General features: G+C 40.8%; 1 protein-coding gene across 1 annotated transcript; it reads right to left on the bottom strand.

Moving 5' to 3' along the window:
* Nucleotides 1-3284: 3284 nt before the first annotated feature.
* Nucleotides 3285-8103, bottom strand: LOC129104455 (protein phosphatase 1 regulatory subunit 3E). The gene has a single exon (XM_054615152.1). The coding sequence runs from the start codon at nt 7711-7713 to the stop codon at nt 6805-6807; it is 909 nt and encodes a 302-aa protein (XP_054471127.1). The 5' UTR covers nt 7714-8103; the 3' UTR covers nt 3285-6804.
* Nucleotides 8104-11549: the final 3446 nt, after the last annotated feature.

Below are 11549 nucleotides of genomic sequence, written 5' to 3'. Positions count from 1 at the left end.
TGAGGCACTTTCCCTTTGTTTCAGATTAAGCAATTAAAGCCACTTTAAGCAGAAGTATGACCCACGTGTTCTGTGCAATTTTCAAGCATTGCTGCAACATTAAGACAATGTACATAGTGTTAGCAATGGAAAGCAGTATCTACACATGGGTCAATTCTTTGTTTCTCTGGAGGCAGTCCTGTTATAAATGGCAATGGTAAGCTTATCAGTCTTAAGTGCAGTTTGGAACATTGCCATTGTTTTGTTGGTCAAGCTTTTCCTGTTATTTCCTCTACCAGGTCTAAATTTAGTGTGTGGGGAAGCAAATCATCTTTCTGTCTCATAGGCCTTCTCAATATAGTGGAAACGTCCACTGAGAGTTGTAAGTCAGGAAAGTTTCCCACACATACAGACGAACCCACTGATTTTTTTCTTGGTCTTTTGTGTGTGTGCTCATGTTAGTTTATTTGTCTACCTTTACCTAAAAAAGTAGTAGTGTAGTGAAGCTTCCTGTTTATGGTTGACCTACTAATAGGGTTTCACATGAATGGGACAAAAGCTAAACCTGCATCTTCTTCAATTTACTGCACTTCCTGATGCATCTTGGCTGCCACCTCCATCAATATCTGACAATGAACACTGAATGTCTTTGTGAGCTGTTAGACAAATCTAAAAACAGCTCTTTGGATCACAACACGCACACGTGTATTTTGGACCTTCACATGTGAAATGTTGGGGCTCACATCGGCTTTCATAAAAAAAAAATCACACAAATTATGAATACGTACATAAAAAATGTCAAAGTTGAATAAGCCAATACACAATCTTCGAATCAAATTAATTAGGACAATAAAGAAATGTATGCTGATAAGAAAAAGACATTAAGAGCAAGAAGGGTCAGTGGGGATAGATAAGATAGCAAATGTGCCGTAAAGAAGGAAGAGGATGTGAAAGGTAGGCAAGCAGGCTGTTTGACAAGTATTCATCCTGACTCCTGCCACATCTGATTTTCACCTCTTTGTGAGTAAGTGAATGTACGTGCATTTAGGAAAGAATGTGTTTCAAGACATGGGAGAAAGCTCAGTTTTAACAGGTTTAAGGTTTTGGGGAAAGTAAATTGATGCATGATTTACACTTAAGAGGAGAATAAAGAGGAAGCATGCACTAGAAACTGTTGCAATCAAGGGAAAAAGGAAGCCATGTTGGTGCAAGTAGACACTTCAAAACGACAATGATTTTTCCAAGTCGTAAAAGACCATTTAGCAAATTAATTATTCAGGTCCAGTGCTCACTGAGACTGGGTTATGGCAGTACCATACGCTGCAGCCCAAGAGGATGGCTGAGTCAGTATCAATGTCGTGGCACAGCATTTTTCTGAATGCCTCACATGAATTTTTTAAACTATAAATCATGAAAACTACTCGTGTGCGTCGACTTGACCACATTATTTTAGCCACAGGCCGCAATTCGGATGAGGCGGGAGAAGCTACGCAGTTGGGATGAAAATGGCTCTGTGGTTGCAGTCTAATAAAGCCAGACGCCTGAGGGAGAGAACAATCCCTACGTCATCAGCACATGGGCACGGCTGTTATATAAGCAGCTGTTGGTACACAGACAGTGATAAAACAATGTTTCCTGATTACCAGTGTGGTAATTACATGGACAAACATACCACATGTATACTTTACTAACGTATATTCAGATATTGGAAATACACTCATGAAAAAAGTTAGGTTTGATGTAAATGATTAGTTGATGTTCATACAAAATATCCTGTGTATCTTACAAATAGACAAATAAAATCCAGACCAGACAAATGTATCACCCAGCAGTCTAATCAAACTGTGCATGTCTTAATTTCCTGCTTCACGACTCACTGACATTGGATATTTGACACTCTCTTTATCTGTACTCTGCGTGATTATGTGATTTTCCACATTGAGCAAGCTGCTGAGTAGCTCTAATTATGGAATTAAATTGGAATCTCACAGCAGGTTTTTATTGACCGGCCATATGGATTCACACTGTGTTTGCCGAAAGCATCGCGCTGGCATGCGGAGCGGCTACAAACTGTCAGGATGCCTTCAACACGACTATAAGTAAGCAAGGTTGAACTCTACTTCCTCTGACTGTGGGTCAGCACAGCTCAGTCATCACTGACATGAAGATTAAGCAGGATCATGTTGCTAATCTGACACAGAGGCCCACCAATACACCTTTACAACATACACAACATACACAACATACACCTGCTACACATGCACAGACAAAGCTTTGAATGCAGCACACGTTCATTGTTAGTTTTCAAAATAAAACAACTCTAGTATCACACTTCACTTTCCATCAGTGAAGACCGCATTATATTACAGTGCCATTATCAGCCAATTAATTATTTTAATAAAAGTGTTGGAGGCTTTGTCGGTGAGACTGTGGCTTTATTCAATTGCATTAACGTTGTCTTATTATTTCTTATATGGTAGTATGCTATTTTGAGAGGAAGCTAGTATCCTTGTTAGAATTGGAGATTGTAGATTGATTGTATTTTGATATTTGTGAACCAAAATACTTTAAGCTAATTAGAGGAACAAGCAGCTGCATTATTAAGTCTGTTTTCAGTTAAATAGCTGAACAAACAATTTGGGCCTTGAATACTTGCAAGGGGTGAAAAAGTGAAAAAGATAAAACATACTTTGTTAACATTAGCTTTTTTTAAGATATTTCCTATAATGCTTCTCATGCACTTCTTCCTGCTAAAGGCTCCAACCCCTCCCCTTCCATAGACAGAAGGGGGCGTGGTGTCAGACTGTAATCGATTCAAGGACATGTCCTCAGCCATGTCTACAATGGCGATGACTGCAGCCCACTGCAGTGTGCTGCTTTATGAATGGGGACCAGCAGCAGCCCTTTGCGAATAAGATGCTCAGCTGACCAATAGTCAGACACCTAGGGAACAAACACAGCTCTGCAAACACTACACACATACAAATACACACGCATATATATATATATATGTTATATATAAATAAATATATATATAATATATACTGTATTTAATATATAAATATATAAATATAAAAATAATATATAAATAAATATATAAATCAAGGTAATATCTTACTTTATATTACAATAACAGAAACTTTGGAGTATCATTCGATTTCAACAAAGTGATTTTAAAAGAACAGATAACACCATTTTGCAACAAAGTGTATTCTTCGTAGGCTATGGTAAAGAGATTACGCTGGGCGATTTTGAAAATTTTAAGTAATGGTGGAGTATTTAGTTTCGATCACAAATGCCTTTATTAACTTTTTTTTAACAAAATATAGGTTACAATAAAAACTCAACATATAAATGAAGGTATGTTAGACATGCAAACATGGTTCACTGCAAAAGAGAAAATAAAAAACAGCACACAATATATATTAAAACAGTCAAAGACTGCAAATGTTACAACAGAGAGTTGCATAGGATTAACAAAACCATATAACTGTAAGTCCCTCAATCAATTCAGTGCCATAAAATAGTTATTAATAAGACAGAAGTGATTTAGGCTGTCCACAGTGACAGAAAAGAGCAGTAAAACATGACACAGAATGGAAAACATCTTGTTAAGTATCTATGAACAGAAAAAGATCTCATATATATGGTGACTTACAACCCTGCCCCTTTCCTTGTTCTCACTCAAAGTGCATTAGACCTGCATTGACCTGCATTGAGTCTGCTCAGTATCAGCTACAATCATAAGTCGCTCATAAGTGCATCTGGCATTACCTATCTTGCCCAGATATGTCCCCTCTCATTGTCCAGAGTCAATGTTTTCATCCATCAGCAATCACAACTTCTTAACAAACTAGCACTTGCATTCCTCCATATTTCCAGCTTAATGTCCCTTAGTAAACTCTTTATATTTTAATAAGGCAGTGTACACAGTTGTTTCCAATGTATTCATTTCATTCAGATACACTGCTCACATTTTGATACATATTTCCGGGGAGATTCTGCAGTAGATGTCATTTTGGGACAAATTATTGCAGTTAGAGGTATTACCAATTTATATATATATATCTTTATAATTAAATATAATAGCAAGTGTGCTTTAGGATTTCATTAAGTTTGGGCTCATACATTATTTTCCAACTTCCCAGGATCATCTGAATACAACTTTTCCAATTCATCTCTCAATTTCGCTTTGAAAATGCTTCAAAGTACACAAAACATAGAACAGTAACAGGAAGACATTCAATATGAAACATTAAGACATTTATATACATATCTATATATCAGTGAGTTCTGATGCAAACTGTCATGTATACATTGAGGTGAATAATCTTATCAGACCAGAAGCCCTTCATTTTCTTTTTGGTAGGGATGCACCAATAACAACAGCAGTGTGTGAGATACCAGGCTGAAACGGAGCGCTGGTATCTTACAGTTTCCACATCATGTCATGTCAATGTCATTTATGTCAAGCAATCTAAGCAATCTCAAACTGTACATTGTTTTCTTAACAGAGCTAATCTCGTCAGAAAGTGTTAAAACCAAAAGTTAAAATCTAAAAAACACAATCTGTGTTGGCAGTGAGGAATTGGTATTGATGCATCTCGTGCCCCCCTCAGAAATGTCACCTCGGATAATTAATGTTTTCTGGTATTGCACAGCATGAATGCTTGAACAAAGTCTACACAGACCAAGCAGACAATATGCAAACACCCACTGATTTAACAACATAACACACAGTAAACTCTGCAGTGGCCAAACCTTTTATATCCACAGTGTACAGGTGAGAAAATGCACGTCTGTATGTGATAGATGTCGAGAAAGCAAATATCAACTCAGTGCTGGCCATCTATCACTTCAGCAAAACTATTCTAACAACATCAGGTACGGCATTAAAACCATGTCAGATTTAGAGACGAACATTACTGATGGATTCACAGTGGAACTGCTCCAAAAACTAAGTGGTTACAGGAATTAGTCTTTATCCACATCCCAACCTGATGGCCTCATTAAATGGAGAGCGTCCCTCTGAGGCCACGATGATGTAAACAAAGGACAAAGTGATGTTGAGATTACAGTCAGAGCACTGGAATTAAAAACATCCTGCTTCTTGTTCCTCTATTTGCTGAACTGGACTCTCAACTTTCTACATGGCCAAACACATTTATAATATCATACACTTAAAAAAAGCAAGATGAATATTTGCATTTGAAGTAAACTCCTTTTCCTACGACATGCAAGCCAGTTTACCACAAAGAACATGATCACATATGGTCTTGAGGAGGATTGGAAGACTGACCGCCAGTAGATTCATTGAAAACGCATGGATTAGCTGATGTCTTGAAATGGTAGACTTATTTGTTAAACATCAATCAAGGTTTATGGTATGAAAATGAAGTATCAGACAGTCAGGTGGCTTAAAGCTTTTCTGTCAGGTGTAAGGAGCAGCACTATTCATGCACAGTGTTGAATGAGGATATTATGATGTACTTTTACAGCCACATTTGTCCGTGTAATAGTTACTTTGTCAAAAACACTGCCCTATGAAAGACAGTTACACAGTGCAATCAACAGTAAAAATGAATACACGTTGTGTTTTGAATGTATCTGTTAGAAAAAAATGACTGTGAGAATAACACCTGTTTTATAACGATCAACCTGAAGAAGAAGAAGAGAAAAGGTCTGCACAGAATCTGAGGTAAATTTAACCTGGCAAACATTGCTACTAAACGTACTTTCCGTGGTGGGACAACAAACACGCTCAAGGTGTTCCTTCCTATCCCAGTACAGTTTGAGAGTATTGATGCCGATGCTTTATTAACTTAAACTTTATGATTTGATGGATGATGCAGTTATAATTTAGCCATTTTTTTTTTCTAGAGACTTTGGTTAGGGGCCCTTGATTTTTGTATAGTATCAAAATATTTTTTGCAATAATTCAGCAACGAAATATACAATGTGTGTTTAATAGGTGCAAATATATGGCTGGTTTATGACTAAGTGTGGTGTCTCTGAATTAAAAACCTACAATTGTATGGACACTTACTAATTCCCAGTGCCTGTATGCTTTTATTTTTTAAGTTTAAGGATGATAGCCATCAAATGCATTTAGTCTAGTCAAGCCAAATTAAGAAAATACTGTATTCCAAATATTCACTGCACAACTTCCCACATCGTAGTTTTAAATAAGGCATTTTCAATGGCATGACAGTGGGATTATTATTTTATTTTATTATAAAATAACCTGCCAAATATGTCTGTTCGTCCACCTGATAAGACAATGTGTGTATGTTTCTCCCAACCTGCAGGAGACCACTAGGAATATGCTACAAAGGTTCGCTTGATATCCACATCAGCCAAGGTGTGATGCTTTCTGCCTCCCATCAGGACAATACATTTGCACGCATGCAAAACACACTGATAATTTAAACATCTCCGTGCCACCAAATCATTTTTTACAGCATCTCCTGAAAGGAACAGTGATGCCCGAAGTGAGCATTGCTCGGCACGTTTTTCCGTGGCCCGTGTTTCTACATTACATAACGTGACCATGCCCTCCCAAAGGGCACCACTCTGTACAGAAAGCCCTGACATCAAGGCAAGTTATCAAACAGGATCCCTCTCCGGGCACCCATCAAAGGCGTTTACTGTAGTCTTCAACCCTAACCACAGCGGGGCAAATCATTGAATTATTATGGGAAATTATTTTCAGTGTCACAGCATGTGTATAGCTGGCAATGGCGGAAAATAACACATTTAACAAGCTACAGTAATACTTTAGATATACCCGGGGATCAGTTACGCGCAAATTACGCACGACACCGCTCAGATAAAGTGGATCCATCCATTCTCCCATTCCCGCGGCGGGGACATCTTGAACCGGTGACGCCGCACTTTGTAGTTGTTCCCGTTATTATTGTCCCAGAACTCTTTCCCACCGACACAGTATTTAATTGCAAACTGAAACGTGCCTCCGTTGTCGAGGTAAGTGGGCATGACTATCTTGAAACAGAACTTGTCGGTGTCGCCGCTGCTCGTCTCGGGGACGTAGCACGCCAGACTGTCCATGAAGGTGATCCAGTTGTTGAGAGAATACCGCAAAGAGACGCTCTTTTCGAAAGCCAGGTTCAAAACGCGCACGAACCCGGAGAGGCTGAACTCGTCCACCTGAACGGTCTCCAGCAGGACCTTCACCTCCCTCACTTTCTGCTCGAAGCCCGGCAGTGTGCCCGGGTTGGTGAACTGCAGCTCCATGAACACAGACTGCGCAGGGCCGCGTGGGAACTTCGTGTCCGAATGATTAAGGTGGAGGTGTCCTTTGTGTAATTTGGCCAAAATGCGCTCTGGCACCTCTGGTTCATCTGTGTCATCGAAGTGCTTCACTGAAATGAGCTCCAGACCAAGAGAGTCTGCGAAGCGGACCTTTTTCTGACTGGTTGGACTCCTGCTGCGTGACACCTCTAACTTGGCTCTCTCGGTGGGCGTGGGAAGCGACTTGCACCTCCGACGCAGATTTGGGCTCTGTGGCGGCTTCAGGGAGACCTCTCTGCCCCGCGGTCTCTCCTCCACCACGGGACTCTCGGCGGTTTCGCAAGTGTCGTTGACCATGTCGAAATCTTCCCCATCGTCGAGCCTCGGGTTGGCCGCTGCCAGGCTTCCGAACAGTCCGGCGATGCAGCTGTAGTTCCTCGGCAGGCAGTTCTTTGGGGGCAGCATGACGGAGTCGGCTTCCATACAACGCAGCAGTTCCTGCACTGCGGAGCCCGAAGTGGTGGTGATGGAGGAGAGACCGGCGTGGGGGGAGAGATGCGGCCGTCAGGTGTCAGTGTCTCCCTCCGCGGATAGGTGCTCCGGCTGCGTCAGAGCTCGACACCGTGCAGCTCTGGACCAATAAACCGAGCCGCTGTTTGCGCCTGTAGATCGGTCTTTTTTAAATGATCGGTGTGTGAAATAATAGAAATCACACTTCCTGCTTATTGGAAGAAAAAAAAAGAATAAAAAGAGAACACCTTACTCTTGGCGACGACCATCGCTTCACATGTGAGGAAACATGCTGTGCCCTCTCACAGCTGACGAGTCTGACGTCTGCTGGAGCTCTACGTGCAGAACTGAACGTTGCAACTAACCAAAATGGTTTCCTCCTTCACAACAGATCAACCGGTTAACTTCCTCTATTTCACATTGTGGCAGGATCATCGGTCTGATAACCACACGGTGAACAGGAAAGCAATGCATGACTTTAAACACACTTTAATTGCATTTTGGGCATCATCTGTAATGTGGTAATACAATTCAATGTATTCACGCCAACAGTTTCCTATCATTAAGTCTCTATTCTGTTTTACTCTATTCTATTCTCCTCCTCCATGCATCACAGGATCACCAGTGGGTAACCGTGTACATTTGGTCGTATTGCATAACAAAGATGTAATGAATGATCTGGAGCACACTGAGCTCCAGCGCATCCAGTCCTCCCCCTTTTTCTCCACGTCACGTCTTCCCTGCGCAGCCTCTACGGGTTGCTGTGGCGACGGCATTGCATTTGGTCTCTAAAGGCATTCACAGCTTCTACGCTTCTGTTTGGGAAAACTCTGTCGACCGGAGAGGCTGCTCACCAACACAGGGAGCAGCAGCTGCATGTGAATGGGGCTGTAGGGATATGGGTATAGGGACCAAAAAAAAGATTAAAAATGCTACAGAGACTGCAGATTCTTTTGGTGAGTAAAGATTAGTGTAATGTTTTGTGAAAACAAAACTACTTGCCTTGTAGAACTAAACAATGCACTTCTTATAGGTTATTTTTGCTATATTCTTTTTTTGTTTTATTCCAGATATCACCATGAAGCTGACTACATAATGGCGACATTAAAAGAAGTGGATCTCACGGATGAAAGTGGACCAGACGAGGAGCTTCCAACACAGGAGGAAGTAGTTGAGGAGGAAGTAGTTGGGGAGCAGGCGACCCCAGAGAGCAGACTTGTTGATGTCCTTCTAGAGCTTAGCGAGGAGGACTTCATGAAAGAACTGGAGCCACACGAGTATCACTGTTACTCTGGTTGGGAAGAAGCTGTAAGTGAATGAATATCTTCTTACAGCAAAGCTTGCCTTTATCTGATTAAGCGAAGTAGGTTGAACCAACAATGCATGTGAATTCTAAGTGTCTTCTATCACAGTTTGGAGTCAGCGGCAAAATCATTTTCAAACGAGAAGAACAAATGTATAAAATATCTGCTGCAATTTCTGATTAATTATATTTCCAACCTTATCTATATAGTATTTTTTCCTGATATTGGTAAAAGTTACTCAGTCCCACTTGCCAGAATTAGCATATTTCCCACTTTCTTTTAACATTGATTTGGCTCAATAAGTAATTACTTAGATGCATTTTTTTTTAGTATAAACATATTAACGTCAGATTTCTTTTGAAAACAGGTTCATGGTTGGGCCAGAGTTGCTCCACTGAGCTGCATTCTTTTGACTCAGAAGAGGTACAAGAAATCAAAACCGTCTGACAACCTAACACCCTCGTCTTCAGACCAGACCATTCCTGATGCTGACAGCTCAACCAGCACTGCAGAGCCCAGCTGTGAGTCTCATGTGGGCCTGCATAACAGCTTTAAGAAATCCATCCCGTTGAACCAGCGCACGAGATCCTTGGGTAACACTGTTGTGGCGGCTCTGCAGAAAGATGGTTCCGATTGGCCTCCCTTCAATTCAATGCAGAAAACCATGTCACATCTTCTACTCAATGAAAAGACAGAGAAGGAAGGGACGCTCAAAGAGACGTTTTTGCAGCCTCCCCATCTCCCCTCAAGATACTCAACAGACAACAGAGCCACTAAGCCTCAGAAACAGAGGCATAGGCCCAATAATACAGTGGTTCCTATAAAAAACTTTGCATTTTTACCACCAATTACATCACCGACCCTTAATCCTCAAAGTTGCAGTTGCAAGAGGGCTCAAGAAGGAGAAACCGTAGAGGAAAACTGTTTCCTCTTCGATGCGAGGAGCGGGACAAGAGGAGCTAGAGTATACCATAATGCTTATCCAGAGCATCCCACCTGCTCTGCAGTCCTGACCTCCAAGTACCAGACATGTCAGCACAACCCCCACTTGTACTCTGCTGTGAGCGTTTCTATACCCAAGAGGTATCAAGTACCTTTGTCTTCCAAACCTGACACAGTGCACCGCACTAGCTACGCAACGGCCAAGAGCCTGACGCAGGGCCTCCACTCCAGCACTGCATCAGGTGCACAAGCCCATTTGTACCCAAGCAAGACTGTGTGTATGTAGTATGCAATCGTTTCTGACAGTCTCAGGTTCAACAAAGTAAAAACAACCGGTTTTATCTTGGGTTTTTTTTATGATGAATGGCTCAGACTCACCACATTTTACAATGAAGAATAAGAATAAACCAAGGTCTGAGACACGTTCATAAGAGTAACTAATCGCAGAGGTAACTCCTTTGGTTTGGTGATCAGTCTGACATGTTTCAGAACATACCAACCATAACAGTCAAGTGAACAGATCATTAAATGTGAAGCTAATAGTGTCATTGGCGCCTTTGTTTTGCTTTCGCTAGTTCCCACAAGTGCTTTTTCAGCTGTTCTAGTTACCTAGCAACGGTGCAACTACCTCATAAGAAGTATGGCAGTGCGCCTGCCTCACACTTTCTATTTAACCCTCAGCCCCAAGCTACAGATCTGTCAGAACTGTGTAGTGTAGCACTGTAGCCTGTGGCTGTACATGATGATGACATAACCAGTGCCAAACCGCATCTGCTCGGTTAAATGTAATTGTATACAACTTAAGTAAGTAGGTGATTCCTGATGGTTGTGGATGGGTTCAGGGAATATGCAATGTACAAGGGTTGTAAGTGCAGCATTTTGCTTAGATTCCTAATACTTTATTTACAACATTATTTACAACTGTTACATCTTGTAACATTGCTTTATTTACATTAGGATGATCTTGTCACATTGCTTTATTATACTACCTCTGTTGTTTTAACTGCACTGATTAAATGATCCGTTTGTTCTATAATGAAGAGCTGCTGTGGAAAGCTAATTAGATAAAACTTCACTCTTACCTGAATGTGCATGTAGAATGAAATGGTCGCTTAAGACAGATATGTAAAGGGTTGCTTTACAAGCAACACAAGCCAGGATTCAGCATGTCTATATTTGGTAAGATGTCACTGCATCAAGGTAAAAAAGATGAAAGACACAATATCATACGGTTTTATGTTCTTTCATAAAAGGTACAATAAAATGGTCTGCAAGCCCAAATCTCATACATGTTGCTCTGTTTATATGTTTAGCACAGGTGAACAAAATGTTGTAGACGTTCAAGAAAGCATCACAAAAATGTCTGTGCATTTCATAACACTAGAGAGCAGCATAGTGACCGATTTAGGTGCGTGAACCCTTTTGTATTTTGTGGATACAAATTGTGATTACACACATTCAATCGTGACTGCTCTTTTTTTTGTATTGTTTGAGCGCAAATGGTATTTTTTCCACCTTTGTTCTATAATAAGTGACAATGAGCACAATATACACTTTGCAGCA

Source organism: Anoplopoma fimbria, chromosome 2, assembly GCF_027596085.1.
Source record: "Anoplopoma fimbria isolate UVic2021 breed Golden Eagle Sablefish chromosome 2, Afim_UVic_2022, whole genome shotgun sequence".
NCBI lineage: Eukaryota > Metazoa > Chordata > Actinopteri > Perciformes > Anoplopomatidae > Anoplopoma > Anoplopoma fimbria.
Note: the sequence above shows the minus strand (reverse complement) of the source record. Positions and strands in the feature narration are given on the sequence as shown.